Source organism: Octodon degus, unplaced genomic scaffold, assembly GCF_000260255.1.
Source record: "Octodon degus isolate 3935 unplaced genomic scaffold, OctDeg1.0 scaffold00163, whole genome shotgun sequence".
NCBI lineage: Eukaryota > Metazoa > Chordata > Mammalia > Rodentia > Octodontidae > Octodon > Octodon degus.
In genome coordinates, this window is record NW_004524739.1 from 1,244,077 (window position 1) to 1,268,618 (window position 24,542).

Here is a 24,542-nt window from a genome sequence, read left to right on the forward strand (position 1 = left end):
CGCCTGGAACCCAGGCCAGGGCAGGAGCCTGGCGCAGTGAATCCAGGGATTTCGGGAGTCGGAATCCAGTCGGCGTCCGAGATCTCCTACAGGGTCTGGGTGTCTAGAGATTGGCCGGACGTCCCGGTTTGGAAGTCTGGTGTCCAGGGAAAAATCAGCTCAGACTTGCAAGGTCCTTGAGGGTCTCGAATCTGGGACTGGGTTCTGGGAATCGAGTACCTGGCGATCCGCAACTCAGAGTCAGTGGGAGATCCCGGAAAAAGAGTTGGCAGTGTCTGCCACCCAGACTTCTCTGGGAAGCGCAGGCCGACACTCAGCCTGCCCTCACTTGTAGGTCCGGCCCAGCCCTTTCCCGACCCGGAAAGCTCCACCCTCGGCCCTAGGGCAGCGCCGCTGCTGGGGACTCGGCCTCTCCCCTCCCTCCTCTCCCGCCAGAACTTCTGACACTGGCCGCTTCCGGAACAGCCTGTGCCCCTGTTCACGCCAGCCACTGTGCACTGCTCACCACAGGCACTCGGAAGATGTGTGCCCAGGCCTGGGACAGGGAGCAAGCGGGACCTGCAGGCTCTGCCGGCAAGCTCTGCTAAGTGGGTGCACCTCAGCACGAGGTGCACAGACGCAGTGGTGCGGAGTGCGCTCCAGAAGCCCTGCGGCCCAGCTTCAGAGCTATTACCAGGAGGCTGCTTACCCCAGAACTCCGTGTGCTGTGGAGCCCTGCTGACCTTTGACTCTACCCAGAACCTGATGGTGGAGCCTGAGAAGCGAAGCACTTCCCACTGTAAACGTTTCTCTACCCACCCTTTGAAGGACCACCACAGCCAGAAATGGGCTACAACTACATCCCAACTTTAAAGCCCCAAAATTTTTTAGTGTGAATTAGTGACTGAGGCAACAAGCTGATTTAAACCTCAGTAGACCTTGCAATTAGGACCTGGAAGGTGGTTGAGTAACTTGTCTGGGATCAGTCAGCTATTTGACAGAGCAGGAGGCAAACACAGGACAGTCAGACTTTTAATTATTTGTTTCTGTCGCCATTTAGTATTGATGTGGATTTGGGCAAATGAATTGCTAAATAATTGCTAGCTTGGTGACTGTTGTTTCATTGCTCTGTTGCCTCACATAAGAAAAATGTACCTTCCTTCTTGGTTTGACCCCAAGTTCAAACCAGCTCCTCAGGGGATAAGCAAGAAGCAAGAAGCAGTAGGGGTGAGAACTTGGCTAGTGCCAGAGACTGAAGTGGAAAACAAAGAACTTACCAGGGACAAGCATGAGCAGCAGAGAGTGTGAAGAAGGTGTGCAATTCCTGTCACAAAAATGTCCATGTGGCCAAGTGTAAACTTGCACACCCGTAAGCCTATCACTCTGGAGACTGAGGCGGGAGGATTAGCACATGTTTGATGGAGCTACATAAGGAATTCAAGTCTAGCCTGAACTACATAGTGAGACCCTATCTCAAAACAAAACAACAAGGGCCTGAGTTCAATCCCCAGTTCCACAAAAACAAACAAACAAACAAAACTGTCCATTGGGCTGGAGAGATGGCTCAGTGGTCTAAAGCACCTACTTAGAACAAGCTTAGCAAAACATCAGGGACCGCAGTTCAATCCCCCAGCACCACATGCCAGCCAGCCCCGCCCCCTGGTGGGCTGAGCTGGCCACACACACACACACCACTCTCTCTCTCTCTCTCTCTCTCTCTCTCTCTCTCTCTCTCTCATAAATAAATAAATAAAAAAAATAAATAAATTTAAAAAAAAAAAACTGTCCATTGGCAGGACCCGGATGACCCAGGTGACTCTGGAACATCGTCAGTGGATGCTTGAGTCCCTTTGGCTTTTTCTTGCACACTTCAGGAGACAGAAGCGTTATTGCCTTAGAAGGGTGTCCTTTCCATTTTCCTGATTGGAAGGCAGTTGGGAGAGATATAGGAACTTATGTCCCTGCTCTGCCTTATAAGGTTTTGCCCAACAAGTGAAAGAGTCCCCAAGCTAGGAAAGGGTTAAAATTATTTATTTTTAGATGTGGACTGGGAAGCAGAGGCAGTTGGCTGTGGGGAGGTGGCTGAGGGTCCGGAAGCTGTACAGAAAAGATAAAGGCACTGTCTGTCAGGGTACCCTAGCGAAACATCATTCTAACCTTGCGGTAGGAGCGGCCCATGCCTCAGCCTGAGTTCCAGTCGATGGCATACTTGGGGACAGTGGCTTCAGAGGCCACATAGAGCCCATTGAGATTGGATTCATAGCAGGAACCGTACCACCAGGCAGCATGGCCGAACACCGCGCAGCTGCCCTCTCGTAGCGTGGTCAGCATCAAAAGTGCTAAAAGGCATCTTGTTGTGGGAGCTCAGGGAGTCCCCTGCAGGGAGAGGATGGGAGGAACCTTAGCACCCTAAACCATGCTTGGCATTTTTGGAGATTTTTACCTTGGAGATGTTATCAGTTCTCTTGAAACAAGAACAGCACCACTCAGCTAGTCAGTGGTGGGACTTGAACTCAGGGCTGTCTGACTCCCAAGCTGCCAGCTCTTTCCCCTGCCTTACCCTTCCAGAATCCCCTGCTTCCCTTCTAGTTCCTTCATCTCATCCTAGTCCTGGTCAGCAGCCTGAACAACTATGCCAGGAGGAAACTCTTGGGTGCCCCAACAGGAAAGAGGGCTCCCTGGAGGTCCCTCCCCATAACCACTTCCACCTTTCAGACCCACCCCCTCCCCAGTATTCACTGCTCTGAAAGATGCCTTCCCTGATTCCTCTCCCAGAGCAGAGACCTCTAATGCTCCACAGTGCCACAGGTAGCACCCACATTCCCATGTGGCCTTCCCACCAGTTTTGTAGAGGAAGAAACTGAGGTTCTAATGAGGATGGGACTTGCCCAAGGTTACATAGGTAGCAAGTGGCAACACTGGACTCAAACTCTATTCCCTCCTGTGACATTTTTTCCCAGGATTGCCATTTCTCAGATGTGGGAACTGAGGCCCACCGAAGGGAAGATATCGTCCTGTGTCATTCACAGAAGCAGCAGCAATGCTGGGGAAGAAGCCCCCGTCCCATGCAAACCTCTCCTCCAGGCCCCACGTTGGCAAGGCTCACTCACCAGTAGTGCCCTCTAAGAACTTGCCCAGTGCCAGCTGGTAGTGGTCTTTCTCCCCCGAGGAGATGGAAGGTCTCATAGTGGGCAAAGGTGTGGTTGTCAGTAAAATCTTCCAGCTCTACTCGAAGCTCTCAGGTACCTGGGAGGAAAGGGGAGGCTGGGATAGTGCCCTCTTCAGATCCCAGGATGGCAGTTAGGCCCCTCCACCTCACGGGGAACTCACCGTGCAGAGTGAGCTGGTGCAAATTCTCATTCCCTAGCCAGAACTCAGACTCTTGGCTCCCAAAACCTGCTTTGTAGGAAGACCACAAGCGGGAGAAATCCACAGAATCATCCTGTCACCTCTGGAACACCTGGGAAGCCACAGGGGACCAGCACCCCAGCTATGGCTCCAGCCACAGGGTGTGAACAGGAAAGCAAGGGAAGTGGCAGCTGAGGCAGTGAGGGTGGGCAGGGCACTTCTGTGCTTTGGCTGGGGCTCCTAGATGCATGCGAGTCTTCTAGCAAGCTGGGCCTGTACTGAGTCAGTTCCCTTATTAGCTAATGCTCCACCACACATGGAGACCTGGCCAGCTGGGGGGAGGGGAGGACAACTGAAATGACAACAGCACTGTCGCTGCCTTCGGAACACAGTCAGTCCCCAGGGGACTCAGACTCAAAATAACATGTTTGAATTTACTATGATAAAAACTAAAACGTTTGGCCAGGTGTGGTGGTGACACTTTTAATCCCAGCATTTGAGAGGGCTGAGGCAGGAATGCTGAAGGTTCAAGGTCAACCTGAGCTACATAATAAGATCCTATCTGAAAAAAATTTTTTTTTAACTATTTAAAGCAAAGTTGTTACTCCCAGGGTCCCAAACCTGGGCTTGAGTTTACCCTACTGTTCCCTCACCTTCCCTGTACAAGCCAGGCTGTCTTCCAACCTGCAGTTTCCCTCCTAAATATTTTTTTATTTTTTATTTTATTTATTTATTTACTTATTTATTTATTATGCAGAACTGGGGATTGAACTCAGAACCTCATGCTCGCCAGGCAGGCGCTGCACCGCTGAGCTGTATCCCCAGCCCAGGATTTAAAAAAATATTTAGGGGGCCGGGGAGATGGGTACTCCCCACAGAATATTTTTTTTTTTTAATTTTATTTATTTATTTATTTATTTGAGAGAGAGAGAGAGAGAGAGAGAGAGAGAGAGAGAGAGAGAGAGAGAGAGAGAGAGAGAGAGAGAGCAGCTCAGCCCACCAGGGGGCAGGGCTGGCTGGCATGTGGTGCTGGGGGATTGAACCGTGGTCCCTGATGCTTTTGCTAAGCTTGTTCTAAGTAGGTGCTTTAGACCACTGAGCCATCTCTCCAGCCCCCCCACAGAATATTTTTTAATCCACATATCACTAATTTTACTATTGTCACTTTCCACAGTCAGTACTGTACCAGTCATATTCCCACTGCAATTATGGGTCTGTGAATTCCTGTAAAGGGTGCTTCGTCCCTATGAGCTCTAGCTCCCCCTAGGGACTAAAGGAAGAAGTGGCCACTGGGTCTGGCCGGCTAACCGGCAACCCCCAACCCCCCCAGCCAGCCACCTCCTGCAGTGTCCATGTCACAAAAGACTGGGAGGACTCTGCCCTCTGGTAGACACAAGTGATACCAGCCACTGATGGTGGTGCCCCGGTTCAGCAACTCCCAACAGCTCCTGGGGCCTAAGGGGAGACACACAGGTGGGTGGGGTGGGAGGTAAGGTATTTGCCAAACCACTCCACCCAGACACTGGAACAAGTATGGGACTCTAGGCAGTCTTCTGACTCCCTTGGGCTCTTGAAGAGAAGTTCTAGGGCGGGCTGCAGGAAGGGGCAGGACTACATCTGGGGCCTTGCAACAGCGAGGCACTGCTTGATTCCAGGTTCCTGGTTCCTGCTGAGGCCTTCTCACCCTCCTGGCACCAGAACAGGTTCGCTGGCTCTCCTGTCCCAGGGAAGAACCAGGTGTTGGTTCCAAGGTCCGAGGACTCCTAGTGGGATAGGGGCTCAGGCCTTTCTACTACTCCCCACTCCTGCCTTCCACCCTCAGTGGGTAGGCAGCTATAGCCCACTGCTGAACAGCAGCCAAAGACATCCTACCTTCTAGTCTGGGAAAAGAGCAAGGAAAGGAAGGGAAGTCCCAGCCCTGCACACTCACCTGGCTTGCCCTTGGGACCCATCTTGCCCAGTGGCCCAGGTGGCGCTGAAATTGCAGAGGCAAAGATACTCTGAGTCTTGCCTTCTGCCCAGGATCAGAAAGAAACAAGGGACTTGGAGCCAGAAGGTTCCAGTCCCATTTTCTACCTTTTCCTGGCTCTGTGCTTGGAGGCAAAACACATATCATCTCTGAGCCTCATTTTCCTTCAGCACAGTGGGGATGATACCACCTACCTGGAAGGTCCCAGCGTGCTGGGCACATGTGGTGCCTGGCGCAGAGGAGGTGCCGCAGCCTGGACAGCAGCTGCTACATTTCCAGCCTCCCAGCTTACCCCCAAGGACTCTGCCACCACTCCAGCATCTCTCACCTTGAGGACTTGGAGCTCCCTTCTCCCCAGGACTTCCTGGGGTCCCAGGACAACTGGGCAGGAGGATAACTTTGCAGGCTTCCAGTTCCCTGGGTTCTGCAGGGAGACATAGGGCCTGTGGGCACAGGGTGGGCATGCTGTCCCAAAGCCTCTACAGTTTAGCCCACGTCCCACCTTCCCGCAGGCAGGATGCTTCCTGCAGATGGGTAAGGGTTCGCACTATTTTTATCCTACATGCATATATTTGCCTATAGAACCCAGACTGTCAAACTCTTATATTGCTCCACGAGGAGGGAAGGAGTTGAGAGGCGGGTTGATTGAGAGAGCATCCTCAGCCCCTACCTGGGCATCTGGGATGTTCCTGGGTCCTCAGACAAGCAGGCCCCCAAAATAGGAGGAACAAAGCCAGTGGGGTCCACAGTAGGCCCATCATGCTGGGCTCACTAGAGGGAGGATTCCAGCTTTTATAAGGAGCCAAGCTGAATGAGAACCTGGAGCAAAACTTCCTCTCACTGTCCCTGAGGGACACCCCACGCCGGCAGGAGCCACCAGGGGGTGGGACATTTCCTTCTGAGCCCCACAGAGAACAGGCATAGTCCCCAGCCTGTCCAGTCTGGCTTCCAGGCATCCAGCCATCTCTCCAGATCTCTGCATTCATATGGATGTTCCTGTTTATTTATTTATGATACTGGGAGTTAAACCCAGGGCCTCACACACGCTAGGTCAACACTCTGTCACTGAACTACATCTTCAGCTTTTTTTTTTTCATTTTATTTATTTATTTATTTGTGTGTGTGTGTGTGTGTGTGTGTGTGTGTGTGTGTGGCCAGCTCAGCCCACCAGGGGGCGGGGCTGGCTGGCATGTGGTGCTGGGGGATTGAACCATGGTCCCTGTGCTTTGCTAAGCTTGTTCTAAGTAGGTGCTTTAGACCACTGAGCCATCTCACCAGCCCCCCCCCCTTTTTTTAAAGACAGAATCATCTTGCTAATTCATCCAGGCTAGGCTGGAACCTGCAATCCTCCTGCCTCACCTTCCCAGAGTGCTGGGATTACAGGCATGTGCCACCACTCTCATCTTTAACCTTAGCTCATTTTGTGCCTTCCATTTGGAATTCTCTCTCTTTCATGTCCACCTGTCCATGAAGGCCCAGCCCTAAGGCTGTCTCTACTATCGTGGCTCCTCCTGGTCCTTGCCAACTCTATTACTAGTGCCTACTGCTTAGGGCACCTGCCTAGCAGGTCCCATGCCCTGGCACCATTAAAAAAAATATAGTGACCATTGCTACTATCTATGAGGCACTGCTGCACCCAAAGGTCATGCTGAGCGTGGGCTGTGCCTCACCTCTGATCCTTCATGGCCTTGCTCTTGGCTTAGGCATGTGCCTAGTACCAAGCAGAGGCTCAGGCGCTCAGCACGCTAAGTGCATGCAAGTATAGCTTGGTAGCGCAGCGTGTGCTTTTTGTATGCACAAGGTTCTGAGTTCCATGCCCACATCAAAATGTGTATAATGCCTGTATACTTATGTATTTTTTAAATTTATACATACACTTGTTTGGTTTTGAAACAGGGTCTCTCTATGTGATTCAGGCTGGCCTTGTGCTCACTATGTATTCCAGGCTGGCTTTGAATTTGGGACAATCTTCTGCTCTGCCTCCCAGGTGCTGGGGTAACAGGTGCAGGCCACCATGCTCAGTCTCAATCACTGAGCTGCTGCTGAGCTATCTGGCCAGGCTGGCTTTGAATTCGGGACAATTCTCTGCTCTGCCTCTCTCGAGTGCTGGGATTCCAGGTGTAGGCCACTATGCCTGGCACATACATATGTATGTTAAATGAATGAAGGAGAAAATCTGAAGCCTAGAGGTAGGATGTAACTTTTGCTGACTCTACCACTTAAGAAGCCCAAAGCCAGAGTTCTTACCCAAATCCCATGCTACCCACCAGGCAGCAGCTCCTTAGGAAAGTGACTTCACAACCCAGCTCAAGTCCCTGGGACTTGGGCTACAGCTGCTGCTGTAGGCCAGATGAGTGGGCAGCTCTACTGGGGACCTGGAGACAGCAGCCAGGGTCCAACTGGTAGGGTGAGACCTCGGCTGGAGCCAGGATCACAGGTGCTAGGGGAGGAGGGAGTGTGTGATCCTTCTTCACTCCAGAAACCCTTCCTGAGGGTCTGCCCTGTACCAGGCCAACTTCCAGTGGGGGCAGAGACAGATGATATAGAGAGAGGCATGCAGGGAAATGGAGCCTGAATTTGCCTAACAGGATGGGTCCCAGAATTTGTCCTTTCTTAAACCCCTGCACATGCACACCAGAGCCTGCAAACCAGCCTGTTCGACATGCTGCTTAGGAATGTGGTGTGTTGGTCAGTTATACTTGCCTAGTATGCAGGAACCCTGGTTTCATCCCTAACACCACACACACACACACACACACACACACACATACACACACACACACGACTGTGGAAATGACCCAGCCATTGACAGAATCCAGGCAAAATGATGACCATCAAGTCACAGGTGACTCTATTCTGTAATGACAACAGTGAAGTCACAGACCATGTGTAGCATGATCCCACTTTGTGTTGTAACAATGCTGTGTGTGTACATAGTAAATTCACAGAGAAAAGTCTGAAACATACTGTCAGCTGTTTTTCTTTATTTAACCCCAGTACCAACGATTGAACCCAGGGTCTTCACACTGAGCTCATTCTGGTCTTTTTGCTTGTTGCTTGTTTAAATATTTGCTAAGTCATTAAGCTGCCTGAGCTGGGCTCAGACTTGCAATCCCCTGGTCTCAGCCTCCCAGAATACTGGGATTGCAGGTGTAGACACTAGACCCTGCCCCCCTCTTTGAGACAGGGTCTTGCTCTGTAGTTCAGGCCGGCCCCGAAGTAGCAACCCTCCTGCTTCAGCTTCCTAAGTGTTGGGGTTACAGGTTCTTATATAAACTTGTGTGGTCCTTTTCTCTCCTCACAGGTATTTACAATTTTTTTGGTGGGGGGGGGGTGACATGGTCTTGCTATGCAGTCCAAGATGGCCTCAAATGCAGCAATCTACGCTGCCCCAGCCTCCCCAGTGCTGAGCTTAAGATCAACACAGGGGCCGGGGAGATAGCTCAGTAGAACAAGCGCTTGCCTGGCAAGCACAAGGGCCTGAGTTCAATCCCTCATTCTGGGGAGAAGAGAAAAGATCAACACAGTGAGTTACACAGTGAGTTCAAGGACAGCCGGATCTACATAGTGAGACCTGATCTCAAAAACAAAACAGAACAAAAACAAAAACAAAAAACAAAAAACAAAAAACAAAAAACAAAAACAAACAAACAAACAAAAAAAAAAACCAGCATGGCAGCACAGACCTGTCATCCAAGCATTCTGGGAAGCTGAGGCAGGAGGTTAGCAAGTTGGAGCTCACCCTGGGCAACTCAGCAAGATCTTGTCTCAAAATAAAAATAAAAAATGGGTCAGGGATGCAGTTCAGTGAAATCCCCAGTATCACAAAATATAAATACTTGGGGAAAAGAGGAAGTGAAGCAAGGCAGGATGGAAACAGGAAGGGGCTGGAGAGGTGCTGAAGGCGAGAGGATGGGAGGCAGAAGCCTAGGGAAGTGGGCAGGCGAGGCCTCTGTGACACCATGGAGCTGCCTGTCAACACCACGCAGGGTCCCTGAGCGACCTCCAGCTGCAGCCAGAGGGGTCTAGATGGAGGCCAGCAGCAGCGGCTTCACACAGGCTGCACAGCTGGAAGGGTGGCAGGTGGTTTGGAGTATAGCAAACAACACCTACATTTTCTGGAGCCCTCCTCACATCGTACTGAAAGGGGAACTCGGCCCCACTTTACAGATGAGGAAGGTGAGGCCCAAGTCTGTGAAATAACTTGCTGGGGTTGACCCAGAAGAGTCAGGTTCCCTCGGTTGACCTCTCAACCCTGACTCTTTTTTGCTACTTCTTGGCACAGCTGGGATTGAAGTGGCACAGAGAAGAGCCACCTCTGCACCTGGCTGCCAGTGAGCGCCCAACCACTGGGATGTTATTAGTCAGGTTGGCTTCTGTGCTCAGGGATAGAAGTGGACTTTCCAGGGAGGCCTAAGTGACCAAGGCCAGAAATGGGGTTTCTTCACCTTGGCACAGGGGCAGAGACAGAGCAGGGAACTAGGAAACCCTGAGATGCCACTAGAAAGGGGGTTTTGAGGTTGTGGCCACTCCAAAGCCAGGAAAGCTGTGTGACCTTGAGCATGTTGTGTACTTACCTTTCCAAGTCTGGGTCTCTGTGCCTCCCCAGAGAAGGACAGGGGCAGGGGTCAAAAGGAATTATGAAAATTTCTCAAACAGCAGCAGGCCTAGGCAGAATTCCTGGGAACACCAGCTGTCTCTTTACCCAGTTTACACACCCAGCCCAAGACACAGGACAGGAAGTGAAACACTGGAAACAGTCCTTTTATTTGGAGGGCAGAGTCTGGCTAGTTGGAAGAGGCGGCATAGACACCAGGCACCAGATCGGGTGCCCAGCAGAGCCAATGGACGAGCCATGATGTGGATGAGGGATGCACAGAGCTGCAGGTGCCAGGCCCAAGAGGAGGGGATGTCAGGCGTCAGGCGCTGAGCCTGCTCAGTGGCAGAAACCGAGGGCCGAAGTTGTTCCCACCCTAGTGCCCACAAGGTAGCCGGGAGGGTGGCCTCTGTAGCCTCCTTCCTCTCAGTGTGGAGACAAGGCTCAAGGATGTCAGATACTGTGGAGGCCCCCCAGAGGGGACACTTAAGGAGGTGACCCAATGTCAACCAGGGGAGGATCCCCATACCCCCAGAGAGCAGGTCAGCTGGAAGAACAAACATTTTCATGAACCTGCTCCCCTCACACGGCACACGGGCCCTGCACAACCACCCTTTCCAAGGAAGCCACACAGTGCACACAGCCAGGCTCCTGCTCATGGCCGCGATTGGCCGAAGACTCGCCTGGACCATTACCTATTGGTTCTCCTCCCTGCTGGCAGCATGAAGGGGCAAAAGACAGGGACTCAGCCGGGCTCCCAGACCCCAAGACTGTGCCCAGCCATCATCTGGCAGAAAGAGTCCCAACTGGAGGAGGAAAAGGGATGTGGCTCACACGGGGACACTGGAAGGAAGGCATTGTCCCAGGGAGTGGGAGCAAGCCGACAGGGCCCTGGCAGCCAGGTACTCACAATGTCTGGTAAGTGCTGTCCTTGGCCTTGAGGAAGCGCAGCACAAAGAAGGCCACTGCCTGTAGGCTCAGCACCAACACGACACCCCCAAAGAAGCTGGCACCATCGAAGCCAGGGCTATGGATTTCAGGAACTGTGGGGCTCCCTGTGGGGTGAGGCAGGGTGGAAATCATAGCAGGGTCCAGGATCTGAGCCCATATCTGGTACAGGACACGCTTAGGGCTCAGTCCTCACTATGGGGCTAGAATACCAGGTGCAGAAGGCCAGCTTAACCCTGCAGGCAGAGGGAAAGGGATAGGGCACGCCTAGCTGGGTCATGCTCCTGAGTTTCTCAGGGGCTTTATGCCACACCCTCTCTGGGCCTCTGGATCATATGGACCTAACACATGAGTGGGACCAAACAGCAACCAAGCTCCCCTCCAGCCTCTGTCTCTCACTAGCCCAGGGGCCAGGGAGATGGCTCAGTAGAATAAGTGCTTGCCTGGCAAGTGCAGGGGCCTGAGTTCAATCCCCAGTTCCGCAAAAAAAAAAAAAAAAAAAAAAAAAGAGATCACTAGCCCAAAAGGGTGAGCTTGGGTTGGCACTCAGCTGCCCAGAGCCCCCCGTCCACAGGATCTTTCAGTTGAGGGTGTCAGGGCCCAGTACTGATGCACATGATGAGTTCTGTCTTCGGGATTCCTAAAAGGAAGGAGTGGAGGGGAAAGGGGAGGCCCAGGCCTGATACCCTGTACAATGGGTAGGCAGAGGGTAGGCAATGGGCTACTTGGCTGAAGTCACCTCCCAGTAGGTAGGACAGAGGTGGACTCCTCCGGGCTTCCTGGAGCCTTTCCTCTTGTTTTCAGAGGATAGCAGGGTCTGGGTGGCTCCCAGCTGTGCCACATTACCTATCAACTCCCACCAGGGATTTGGTTTCAGGCCCAGGGCCAGTCACCCAGGACAGAGTAGGACTGTGGGTGGATGATCATTCTGGGATAGTGGACAGGAGCCCAGATGGGGGCAGGAACCACTTCCCAGAGGGTGTAGAGGGGTTTAAGAATATGAGGGGCAAAGTGTGGCCCCAGCTGCAGCAGAGGGAGCCCCACAGAAGGACACTGGAGAGGAGGAACAGAAAAGGAAGAAATGAACCACGCTGCAGATCTGGGGCTACAGCTGAGGCAACCATCAATAATTCAGTCTCTGAGATCAGTTTCTGGTTTTAATTAACCAAAAGCCTCTTCAGCCATCCTAGCCAAGTCTGGTGACCTAAGGGCCCTGAGGGGCAGTGGGAACAAAAGGAAAGGGTCGGCCCATGCCCTGCTCAGCTAGGAATTTGGCTGGTACCCCTGAACCTACAGGTTGCAGCAGGTGGTCACTGAGGGCATTTCTAGCAGCCAAGAGCCACAGATCCTCAGCTCTGGAGACATCACCCTGGCTTCCCACAACAGGAAACAGACAGAAGGGACGGGAACCACCATTTCTTGGTTGCCTTCAATGCACTAGACACAGAATTGGGTCTTACACAGCAGGTGGGGAAAAAGTGGGCTTGGAAGTGGGAAAGGGTGGCACACAACCCAGGTACCAGACTGGATACCCAGAAACAGCTCATTTAAAAAAATAGGATTTTCAGGGAATAAAAAATCAAATCATCAGAAAAAAAAATCAAATCATCAGGATAGTAGGAATTATCCAAGCCATTTTACAGATGTGGAAGCACATGAAGCGGAAATCAGAGAGCTGGGGCCACTGAACACACCAGCACCTGAGCTCACTCTGTTCCCTACACCATGCCCTCAGGGAGTACCTACCTGTTGTGACTGTCACCGGTTCATAGGTGGGGTGATGGTGGGCAGCTGAGGAGACAGAATCCACAATAAAACAGTCCTCCCAAGCCCCAGCTTCCATCAAGACCACAGCCCCAGCCAGCAGCTGCACTGGAATTTTGATTTGGCCCTGGCCTAGCTCCAGACATCCCACATACTTTGAAGCCTCCCCCAGATGTGCCCTATCTCCCTCTCTCCCTATGAGGGAGGCTCATTTCAGATGCTACCTGCTCCAGGAAACCCCACACCCGTCCCTTCTGAACTTTCAAAACCCTTGTCATGCCTTCTGTCAGAACCTCTAATGCTCCCTGCTCCTCTGCACCCCTGGACCAATTTACAGATGAGGAAATAGACCAGAGTAGGGAAGGTACTATTCCACAAGCTAAAGGCAGAACTGAAATTGGGCCCAGATGTTTGTGGGCACAGTTCACTCCGAAGAGACTTGGAGAGACCTCAGCCCCCACCCTCCGATTTGGTGATTTGGCTTGTGCCCATGGGAACTTCCTTACCAGGACAGGACTCTGAGCGGTTATAAACAGAGCAACCCTCCTTGGCTACCTCAGCACGGGTCACACAGTGTCCTGGTGGGAGAAGTTACAGGGGTGTTCTGAGGAGAAGGTCAAGGCCTGGGGTCCAGAGCTGGGAGCCCCAGGCTTGGGGGGCCAAACTCCATACCTGGCTCCTCTGGTTGACACTGCTGCCACACACAGCCTGAGTGGTTGTGTCCTCTGTCCCCTTCCACACATCGCTCACAGAGCTCCAGTTGTTTGCAGCTGCCTTGGACAGCCGGCCAGATGTTCAGGCGGATCAAGGCTCCTCGTCCAAAGCCACGAGCTCCTTTACCTGGGAGTGGGATGAGAAGGCTAGAAGAGGGCTCCTATCCCTCCGCTACACGCTTGGAGCCCAGGACCCCTCACTTAGCCTCTCCCACATTCCTTGACTCTCCCTTTGAATACACCTGGGGTTCCCAGGTACACCTGGAGCCCCTGCCTCCAGACACACCTGAAAGCTCCCTAATCCTCTACACCTAGAACATATACGCATGCATGCACACACACATGGAGACTCCTGGTGCTCCCTGGAGCCCTGTCCCAGTCTGAAATGTCCCCCTTCCTGCAAGCCTAGACCGTTCCAGCGGTCCCTGCCTGGCTCCTTCCATGCATTACCAGCCGCTGCGAGCTGGGCACACAAGAGAAGGCAGCAGCAGCCTCCACAGAGCGCAGCCCGCAAGGCGTGGGGTCTTGGCGCGGCCATGGGCGCAGGGCGAGGGCTGGGGGCCGACGGACAGCTAGCTGATGTGCTGCGTTCCTTTTTGGACTCGCTAGAAGGAGCTGGTGTGGGAGCGAGACCAGGGCAATTGGGGCGTGACCAGCCTGGGGAGTGGCCAATGGGAAAGCCTGGTGGGGCTGGGCTCTTTGGCAGGGTGGAGCCAACATGGGCGTGGCCTGTCAAAGGTGTGGGGGCGTTCCGCTATCTGGGCGGGGCTTGAACAAAGGGGCGGGTCCAGAGTTGCAGTTGGCTCACCGGCTGCCTCCACCCACAACTTTTGAAAACCCAGAGTAGTGGCTGTTTCCATCTCTGCTCTACAGGTGAGGAAACCGAGGCTTAGAAAAGGTGAGTGCCTAGCCTAAGGTCACTGGTAAAAATCTGTATTTGAAGTAAGATCACTTTCTTGCCTTCAGGGTTTGGCTCAGGACCGGATTTGTAAGGGTATTTCCCAGGTGATCCTGTGAAGGCTGCAACGGGCCTCAGCTGCCTCTCCCCTCTGGTCGTCCCGCGCCCCCCTCGGCGTTTTCCCTGCTTTCAGCCCTCAGATCCCTCTCCTTTCTGCCGTTCAGCCCACCACCTCCTCTGGGTCACACTCCTGCTAGGTCAGGTGGGCTTTTCCGTAGCCTTCCCCACGGTCACCTCTCCTGCCTTGCACCACTTTACCTTGGTTCTTCTCCTCTCAGCCATTTTGTCAACTTCCTTAGGGGAAGTTGGGGGAACCTTTTTCTTCTCTACTCCTTCTTCTTCCTCCAGCACCCCCTTTATCTTATTTATTTATTTATTTATTTTTGGCAGAACTGGGGATTGAACTCAGGTTCTTGCCCTTGCCAGAGAAGGGCTTATTCTACTGAGCCATCTCCCTGGCCCCAGCTCCCCCCTCCACCCCTTTAAATGTATTTGGTACAAGGTCTCACTACATAGTTCAGATTGTGAGTGATCCTCCAATTTTCAGCCTCTCCAGCACTGGGATTACAGTGTGCACCTACACTCCCGGTCTTGCTGGCTGGCTCAGCATGCCCAGGGACAGGGCTGGCACGGCATGTGGCGTCGGGGATTGAACCCTGGTTCCTGCACTTGCCTAGGGAGATGCTTAGTATGCTGAGGTATCTCTCCAGCCCTCCTCTGGCCACCTCTTAACTGACAGTGGTTCAGTTTAGTTCTGGCCCTGGCCCACACACTTCCTAGGAAGACATCTTGGGCATTTTTCTGCCACCAGTCCCCATTTAAAAGCCAGCAAGAGCAGGAAGCTGTGGCACATACCTGTAACCCTCAACTGAGGGAGGCTGAGGCAGGAGATTGAAAATTTTAAGTCCTGTCCCAAAATAAAGGGCTCTGGGTAGCTCAGGGGTAGGGCATCCCTGGATCCATCCCACAGTTAAAATTTTAAAAAATCCACCATCTACATCCCCCAGTCTAGTTCAGCTTCCCAGCTATCACATCTATACCTAATAACACGTGACTAATAATCACTGGCCCCTTATTACTAAATGAATATACATTCTACTAAAAGCTTTTATTTGGCAGCTTCTAGTCCACTGCCCACAACTACCCTGAGCATGTATTGTGTCATTCCCAATTTTCAGGCTGTTCAGGGGCACAGTTCTGCCCTCTGCGGTCCCTCCCATGCATCCTTGCTCCTTGGGCACCTCCACTTGAGTGCTACAGATCTCTGCAGCACCTGGACACTTTTCCCCACCCAGGGAAGCCCTGTTATTGGCCCCATCACTCAGGCTGGGAACCATAGCACTACCACCACCTATAGCATCTCAGCCCTCAGATTCATGTCCTGCCCAGCCTCCTGCGCCCTCAGCACTCATTGTCCTCCTCCTCCTAGGCAGGCCCAGCTCACTGCCTCACTCCCCAGGTTCCTCCCCAAGCTGGGTCTCACAGCACAAGAGCTTCTGAAACCATGCATTTAACCATGTCTCTTCCAGCTAACAATTTTTAAACAATGACTTGGCCTCCATAACCTTTTGAATTTTGTCTCTTGAAGTCTCCTTGACCTTTCTTGGGTGCTTCCCATCATCTTCCTTCTGCAGCCTGTGCTGCTTGCCTTCATCCTAGCTCTTTGATCCTGGGAGCTGCTTGCATCCCTGACTCCATCTGCCTGGTCAAATGATGGGTCAAGTCATTCCAAGAATGAGCTTGGAAAAAATAAGTCAGACCACACCTGTTACCTGCCTAAACCCTTCAACATCTTCTGTCTCACAGCTTTTTCCAGCCAAAGGAATCTGCCTCCACTTCGCTGGGCTCAACTTTCTCACCTGTACAATAAAGGCTCCTTTACTCATTTAGCCTCCTCTCTGCTCCTTGAAATTCTTCTGTTCTCTTAAATGACTCCATGACACTCCTTAGCTGAAAAAAAGATCTCCTGGTTATTCTACATCACAGTGCCTGCTCTTCTTTTGAATCACGTGGCAAATGTATAACTAGTGACCTGCTTGTTTTCTGGGCTTCAAGCTCCAGGAAGCTAGGAACCATGTATATATCTCCTTCCCTAGTGAACTCCCCACCCATGGTACAGGCCAAGTAAGTGTTTATTAGTAGTCATATTGCATAATGTCATGACAGTTTGTGTACACATTTGTCTGAGTCTGCGGGCTTGGAGGCCCTCAAGGGCTCCCTACTTGAGATCATATGAAGCATCTCTGTGTAGATTGCCCATCTCTTTCCACATTAAAGTGGAAACTCCCTGAAGACAGCAGGGATTTCTCTGTCCTCTGTGCCAGGCAAATAGTAGATGCTCAATAAATATTTCCTGAATGCTGGAAACACAGAAATAAGACCAGATCATCTCTGTCTCTAGCACCTCCCAAAAACCAAGGCCAGGTAATTGTCAGTAAATATTGGTTAAATGAATCAGTCTGCTAAGGATGCATGCCATGACAATGCCCAGAACTCCCTGGTGTTGGATGAGTGTGGGAATTATCTGTGTCTCACATACTGATGCACCCACACCTGCCCCTCACTCCCTGTGGAGTTCAGGCCTGAATACAAAAGGGAAGCAATCTCACCTTGAGGCGAAGGCTCACAGCCATCTTGTGGCCACCTGGGGAACTGCGGGTATTGTCAAACTAAACACCTGACCATTCTGAGTAGAGAGCACATCTAGGCTAGAATGGAAGGCCTCCTGCACTTGGTTGAACATAGACTTGCCTGGCTTCAGATCCCAGCTCTGCTACTTACTGTGTGGTTTGTAATAAGTCCCTTGGCTTTTTGAGGTTTTACCTATGAAAATGTCACTTAACTTTGTAGGATTGTCAAAAGCACCGGGCTGTAATCTAGCATGGGTAGTTAGGGTATATGAGGGAGTGCACATGAAAATCTATGATCTCGGGGCTGGGGAGATGGCTCAGTAGGATAAGCGCTTGACTGGCAAACACAAGGATCTGAGTTCAATCCCCAGTTCCAGAAAAAAAAAAAAAAAAAAGAAAATCTATGATCTCAGGGCCGGGGAAAATGGCTCAGTGGAATAAGCACTTTCCTAGCAAGCTCAAAGGCCTGAGTTCAATCCCCAGTTCCACCAAAAAAAAAAAAAAAAAAGAAAAAAGAAAATCTATGATCTCATTCATTCGGTCTCTTGGAGCACTCTCTGTCTCTGTCTGTCTGTCGGTCTGTCTGTCTGTCTCTCTCTGTCTCTGTCTGTCTGTCTCTCTCTGTCTCTCTGTCTCAGTATGTCTGTCTCTGTCTGTCTGTCTCTCTGTCTCAGTATGTCTGTCTCTGTCTGTCTATCTCTCTCTGTCTCTGTATGTCTGTCTCTGTCTCTCTGTCTCTCTGTCTCTGTCTCTCTGTCTCTGTCTGTCTGTGTCTGTGTCTCTGTCTCTGACAGGGTCTTGCTATGTAGCCCAGGCTGGCCTGGAACTCCCAGCAACCCTCCTTTCTCAGTTTCCTGAATGCTGGGATCACCACACCCAGCTTTATTCCTATTTTATAGATGGTAAAACAGACACAGTCTGCAAAACTCCCAAAGTCACCCATCTAGGGAAAGGAGGAGTTGGAATTTGAATCTAGTCTGCTCCTGGCTAGCATCCCAACCCAAAATGCATCATCTTTCCCAGTGCCAGCCTTCCCTTCCCATGTTCCCTGCTTCTTGGCCTTCCTCTGCCCACATCTGAGCCCCCAACCTGCCCAGTGGACCCTGACTGTAGGAGCTGTAGTGATGCTGGTATGGGGCGAGGAGTCACAGGTTTCTTCAAACCTTCACTCAACTCCTCCTCACCCCCAGTCTGGGACGACTCCAGATGGATCAAAGCTGGAGCCCCATGGAGGAGGGGCAGTCACCCCTGCTCCCAAGACACATCTGGCGGAATCTGCCCGGGTAGGTTCCTGGTTTTAAGAACAGGCAGGGTTAGGGCAGGGGGAGGAGCTTTCTCCCTGACCCACCCCACCTGGATGCTTAAGAGTTGAGGCTGGGGGAGGGGGAACCTGTCCCAGGACTGAGCTGCTGGGCTTTCCGATTCCAAGTTCTTCCCGTCTCTTTGGCTGCCGCTGCTTCGGGGAAGTGGCCCCCACCCTACCCCGCTGGCCTTCCAGATCCTTGAATAAATAATTCAGGTCTGAGATCTTGCCAGGCCTTCTCCCGTGCGGTGCGAGCGCCATTGGACTGGCTCAGTGACGTCACCCAGCTCCTCATCCTGCTCCAGTATCACGGGACCTGTCCTGGCAGTAGATCACCTGCCTGGTCACTGTCTGTCAGGCCTTCTGCAAGTTCTCTCACCCCAGGGTCATTTACCAGTACCAACCAACAGCTTCAATCCAGGGCCCTACAATCTTCATGAACTGTGTCACTTCATTACCTCAGCACTCGTGAGGGTCTTGTTGACCCAAAGTCCCTTCACCCTTGCCACTTTCTTCCTCCCCCTTGGAACCTGAGCTCCCTCACTCTGCAGAGTCACCCAGACGCTGCCATGGTTGCCCTAGGAGTGTCACCCTCCTGTACTGTCAGTGTCCCACGCCTGCCATCCCCCAAGATCCTGTCACCATGCTCCCTCGTCACTGCCACCCACCTCCCTGCTCCCTTGTGCTCCAGTCCCCGTCACCTCAGAGCCCATCATCAGCAACTCCGTCATCCTCACCGGAGACGCCCATTCAGCCCCATCATTCGATCTCCATCTCCTGGATTCCTGCCATCCGAGGGTCCCATCACCTCCACAGCCTATTCCAGTCCCCCTGCAGCTCCCCCAACTACATTTCCTATGGGCTCCCTGAGACTTTTCCAAGATTCTCCCACTAGAGCCCCGGGAAGCCCTGGCCCGCAGAGGGCGTCAGGTCAAGGGCAGCACTGGCTGAGTTGGGAGGGGGCGGGGCCAAGGCCAGGGACGCTTTTTATGAATGGGGGAGCGGGCGGTGCGAGGCCTCATTACTATGCTGCGCATCGCTTGATGCGCTCCAGCGCGCTGCGCCCATTGGCCAACCGGGCCTCAGACGTCACCGAACCGGTGGCCGGGGGCGGGGCGGGGAGGGGTGACTCACGCCCGCTTCTTTCGAGGCCGCGGGGGCTTCTCGGGGTCCGCGCACACCTTGCGCTGCCAGGACCCGAGTGGAGCTTCCCCGCGGCCCAGCCACGCCCGGTCCTGAGCGGTGAGTAGAGGCCCTTGCCACGGGCTCCAGGTGTCTGCGAGGACACACAGAGGGATGCTGGGGAACTAGGCAAGTGGAAAACTCCTTGAGGATGATCGGGGTCGTAGGTTGAGGCTGGGATTCTGGGTTAGCAGCTTCTGGGTTAGCAAGTGTGTCCGAAGTGTTTGGGTGCTGGAGCCGTGAGTTGGGTGACCTGGCGAAGGGTGAGCAGTCCTGTAGGGATCCGAGGCCCTGGGTGGAAGGGCGGTCATCTGAGGTTATACTGACAGGAGGCGGCTAGGTCAGGAAGCCAGGTGTCCGAGAAGCGGGAGGTGTCTTCTATAGGGATTCTGATGTGCAGGCAGGAGGCGGAGTCAGGCCCTAGATCCAGGTGTCCCGGCAGAAGGAGGACTCTGACTCAGAGATCCAGGCTTCCAGCAGGGGGTGGGACAGAAAGAGGGGACCACTATGCACAGAAATCCTGGAGGCTGAGTGAGGGACCCCAGACATTACCCCAGGAATGTTGGCTGGGGGCTGGCAAGTGCTTCATGAGCTTTCCCTGGGGGCGGAGCCTGCTGGCAGCCGCCGAGAATCGTGAGGGGTCGGGGAGCTTCAGACACCGAGTCATCCTCTCTAGTGGGAGGGAGTGGAGTTGCTCTCAGTCTCTGGATGTTCCCTCCCCCACTCGTGAGTCTTTCTTGGCATCGCCTGGATCCCGTGGTCCCCAGCTTACTTGGGGCAGCTCTTTATCTGGTTCTCCCTGATCACACACGTGGGAAAAAGAAGCCTGTGGAACCCAGAGGAGTGAAGGCAGTGTAAAGAGATCCAGGATGGGGATCCCTGGGGAATGAATTCCCATCCAGAGGCCTGGAAGCATAGAACAGGAACCAAAGTACCCCCAAAAGAGCTCAGGCATCAACTGGGGGGAAAGTGGCATGGGGATTCTAGCTATCTGAGGGCACCTTTCCTTCTCCAGATGCCTCCTGTCGGCACCCAGTCCCGCCAGCATCTCACAGGGCCTTTCTCTGCAGGTACCATGGTGTGGGGTGCAGGCAGACCCCTGGCCTGGCTCTCCTCTGGTCCAGGGAATGTGAATTTGAGCAGCGTGGGCCCAGCAGAGGAGCCTACAGGATCAGCGACATCATCACTGCCCTCACCCAGGGCCTGGGATGTGGTGCTGTGCATCTCAGGCACCCTGGTGTCCTGCGAGAACGCACTGGTGGTGGCTATCATCGTCGGCACTCCTGCCTTCCGCGCTCCCATGTTCCTGCTGGTGGGCAGCTTGGCTGTGGCAGACCTGCTGGCAGGCCTGGGCCTGGTCCTACACTTTGCTGCTGTCTTCTGCGTTGGCTCAGTGGAGATGAGTCTGGTGCTGGTTGGCGTGCTAGTGATGGCCTTTACCGCCAGCATCGGCAGCCTGCTGGCCATCACTGTTGACCGCTACCTTTCCCTGTACAATGCCCTCACCTACTACTCAGAGACAACAGTGACTCGGACCTATGTGATGCTGGCTCTAGTGTGGGGGGGTGCCCTGGGCCTGGGGCTGCTGCCTGTGCTGGCCTGGAACTGCCTGGATGGCCTGACTACATGCGGTGTGGTCCCTCCACTCTCCAAGAACCATCTGGTGGTCCTGGCTGTTGCCTTCTTCATGGTGTTTGGCATCATGCTGCAGCTCTATGCCCAAATCTGCCGCATCGTCTGCCGCCATGCCCAGCAGATTGCTCTCCAACGGCACCTGCTACCTGCCTCCCATTATGTGGCCACCCGCAAGGGCATTGCCACACTGGCCGTGGTGCTTGGCGCCTTTGCTGCCTGCTGGTTGCCCTTCACCGTCTATTGCCTGCTGGGCGATGCCCAGTCCCCACGCCTCTACACCTATCTCACCCTGCTCCCCGCCACCTACAACTCCATGATCAACCCCATCATCTACGCCTTCCGCAACCAGGATGTGCAGAAGGTGCTGTGGGCCATTTGCTGCTGCTGTTCCTCTTCCAAGATCCCTTTCCGATCTCGCTCCCCCAGTGACGTCTAGTTACCTCCTGGTGACCATGCAGCCCTATCACTACAGAATTCCAGAATGTTAGATCCTCCAGGTCTTTGTTTCAAATCCCCAGCTCCAACGCCCCCAAGACCCAGCTGGTTCTGGAGTTCTAGGACATTGGGTGTTTCAGGATTCTGTTCAAGGTCCCTGTAGGAGCCCAGTTAGCTCTGTGGTTCTAGAATGTTCCAGGTGGTCAGGGTTCTACTCAGAAATGTCCCACTGGCCAGCTGGCTTGCAGTTCCAGAATACTGGGATTTTTACAGTGCCATTCCAAATCCTTGACCTTTTACCTTCCTCAGACTTGACCTTGGCCATGTCACTTTATTTTCAAATTTCTGAGCTCAAGAGTCCAAGAAGTTAGTCACTTAGTTGCCTAGATTGAAAGATTTATCTATCTATCTATATATATATATGTGCACATACAAAGAAAATATATTTATTATTTATTTATTATAAATTTATTTATGGGGGGGAGAGACCCACGCCTTGAGTTCTAGGCCATATCAGGGTATCCCGCATCCCCAACACCCTCATTTCTGACCTCAGTTCCTGGAGGGGAGAAATGGAGAAACAGAAATCACGTATTTTGTTATTATTTTTGGTTATTTTTTAATCAAAGAGATCATAGAAACCAGAGCCTTCTCCGCAGGCCCACCCCGCTTGGGTTTGCAGGGGAAACACACCAGCCTCTGGTTTTTTATTTTTTTAAGAAGCCATCACCTGAGCAACCGAGAATTCCTCTGCGCTGGGGCCGGCTGTCCTCTGGTGGCCATTTGGGTGAACTGCATCCTGGCCTGGCCCCCAGGACTAAGAAAAGAAACCCCAACTCCACTCCAGCCTGGTGTCCAGCGCCACAGCCATGGCCTGGGGAGCCAGGCCTCACCTTGAGGTGCCCTAGAGGAGGCGGGGCAAGAGCCAATACCCCACCCCTCTGCCAGCCGGGGTATGTCCCCCAGTGCATTCCCTGTTCTTGTCCCCAGTTCAACTCAATAAAAAATGATTTTGTGATAAATGTTCTCATGTGTTTGTGTGTGCGTCTGTGCAGAGTGGGCTGGTGGGGAAAAGTCCGGGATGAGGTCAGGCCAGAATAAGGGGAGCTGAGGGGGATCTGCAGAGCTGGGGACCCAGGGTACAGTGGGGCTAACCCTCCCACCCTGAGATGTCAGCATCGCTCTGGTCAGACCTTGGTATCACCTGACACAGATCCCAACATCCCCTAGGGAGAAGAACCGGGGTGCTGGTCTCTTCTACCCAGATTGGCCAATTTGGGGCTTTGGCCTGAAGATTTGCTAACAGCACATCAGTTCCCTTCATAGCAATAATAACCCCTTCCTCCCTTCTAATGTGGGTGCTGACGATGGGCTAGACACTGGGCTAAGGGTACTTCATGTGTCGCCTCCCTGTGTTACCAAGCATCCTGGCTCATTCAGTATCATCGCTACTTCACAGATGAGGAAACTGAGGCTGAAAAAGGATTACTGATTGGCATAAAATTATATAGCCAGGAAATGAGTCAGGATCCAAGCCAGGAACATCTATTTCCAGAATTTGTGTTCTCTGTCCTGGGCAATGAATGATCTTTCCTTTTCCTTCTTTCCCAGTCCTAGGGCTTAGGACATTCTACTCCTGATTTCTATCCCAGGGCCAATGGCCCACGTTTGAGAGGTAGTTAGACGGGGGCTGGTCATTGTAGAAAAGCTTATTTCCCACACAGAGGTGAGTGGCTGTAACAGTGTACATTTGGGGACCTGAGTTTGGTTTCTGGGAGGGTAGGAAGCCCCCAGAAGTTCATGTTTACCGGGCAAGGGCAGGGCATGTGTGGGGGTGTGGCTTAGGAGGGAGCCCTGATTAGCCCCGCCCCCAGCAGGCTTTACATGTGGGCTCCCCGACCCAGAGGAATCCTTGGAGCATTTCCAACCCCACCCAGCCCCCATGGTCACACAGGCAGGGACACTGAGGCCCAAAGAGGAGCAGCTATTTTCTCAAGCTCTCTCGCCTGTGCCAGGGGAGGCCCCCATGACAAGCTGAGCTTTGCCCTTCTTGCCCACTTTCACTAGGAAGAGCCTCTCTGCTCCAAAGCTCCTCCTTCAGGCCAGGCTTCATGCAAAGCATTTCACCCATCACCACAGACTGGTCAGGCACGTGCTATCACCTCGTTTTTTGTTTTTTTTTTTTTAAATTTATTTGTGTGTGTGTGTGTGTGGCCAGCTCAGCCCACCAGGGGGCGGGGCTGGCTGGCATGTGGTGCTGGGGGATTGAACCTCGGTCCCTGTGCTTTGCTAAGCTTGTTCTAAGTAGGTGCTTTAGACCACTGAGCCATCTCACCAGCCCTATCACCTCGTTTTTGAAGGAAGCAGTCAAGGCTCTGAGAAAAATGGGCCTTCATCCATTCACTGATGCCCTTCTGGAAAGCTTAATGTATAGCAGGAGGAAACAGCAAAGAAGCAGAAAAGTTTTCCAAAAAGTGTAATGTTGATGGTATGTCCTCAGAGAAAAACAAAGGGAAGAATAGAAGAATTTTTTTTTCGGTACTAGGGATCAAACTCTGGACCTTGCACTTGTCAGGCAGGCGAAGATGAATAATTTTTAAATGCAGGTACTTGAAACACCTCCCTGAAGGGTGAAATTTTCTACCCAAAGTCATATTTTCAGGAATTGAGCTGGTGTTGGGCATGGTGGCACACACCTGTGATCCCAGTGCTCAGGAGGCTGAGGCAGGAGGATCGCTGTGAGTTTGAGGCCAGCCTGGGCTACAAAGTGAGTTCAAGACCAGCTTGAAAGGGATTGGGAGATAGCTCAGTAGAATAAGTGCCCTGGCAAACACAAGGGGCTGAGTTCAATCCCTGGTCCTGGGGTAAAAAAAAAAAAAAAAAAAAAAGTTGAGCTGTATTTGAACCCAAGGCATCTGACTCCAAATCTGTGTCTTTGCTGACTAAGGCAGTGGGTTCTAGCAATGGCTCAGAAACTTCTCCCCATGCCTGTGCATAGTCTGGGGAGAAGCTGGGGTTCTCCAGGTTATACCCAGGCCTTTGAAGGGGTGACCCAGGGAAGTCTCCCTGCTGCCCTCTTAT

The 24,542-nt window shown here is 52.7% G+C and overlaps 3 protein-coding genes across 3 annotated transcripts; 1 reads left to right on the forward strand and 2 right to left on the reverse strand.

The window, feature by feature from the left end:
• Positions 1-2,115: 2,115 nt before the first annotated feature.
• Positions 2,116-6,057, reverse strand: Fcn3 (ficolin 3). Its single transcript, XM_004642961.1, is given in 10 exon segments — positions 2,116-2,293; positions 2,295-2,355; positions 3,090-3,144; positions 3,146-3,225; positions 3,310-3,439; positions 4,643-4,782; positions 5,012-5,044; positions 5,258-5,302; positions 5,625-5,720; positions 5,967-6,057. Coding segments are annotated over 10 exon segments (909 nt in total).
• A 4,742-nt stretch (positions 6,058-10,799) lies between these two features.
• Positions 10,800-13,856, reverse strand: Cd164l2 (CD164 molecule like 2). Its single transcript, XM_004642866.1, has 5 exons — positions 13,769-13,856; positions 13,278-13,445; positions 13,112-13,183; positions 12,588-12,632; positions 10,800-10,948 (listed from the first exon to the last, which is right to left on the reverse strand). The coding sequence occupies exons 1-5, from the start codon at positions 13,854-13,856 to the stop codon at positions 10,800-10,802; spliced, it is 522 nt and encodes a 173-aa protein (XP_004642923.1).
• A 5,508-nt stretch (positions 13,857-19,364) lies between these two features.
• Gpr3 (G protein-coupled receptor 3) lies at positions 19,365-22,483 on the forward strand. The gene is made up of 2 exons (XM_004642867.1): positions 19,365-19,451; positions 20,462-22,483. Exon 2 carries the CDS (start codon positions 20,467-20,469, stop codon positions 21,460-21,462), a length of 996 nt encoding a protein of 331 aa, XP_004642924.1. The 5' UTR covers positions 19,365-19,451; positions 20,462-20,466; the 3' UTR covers positions 21,463-22,483.
• The last annotated feature ends 2,059 nt before the right edge of the window (positions 22,484-24,542 follow it).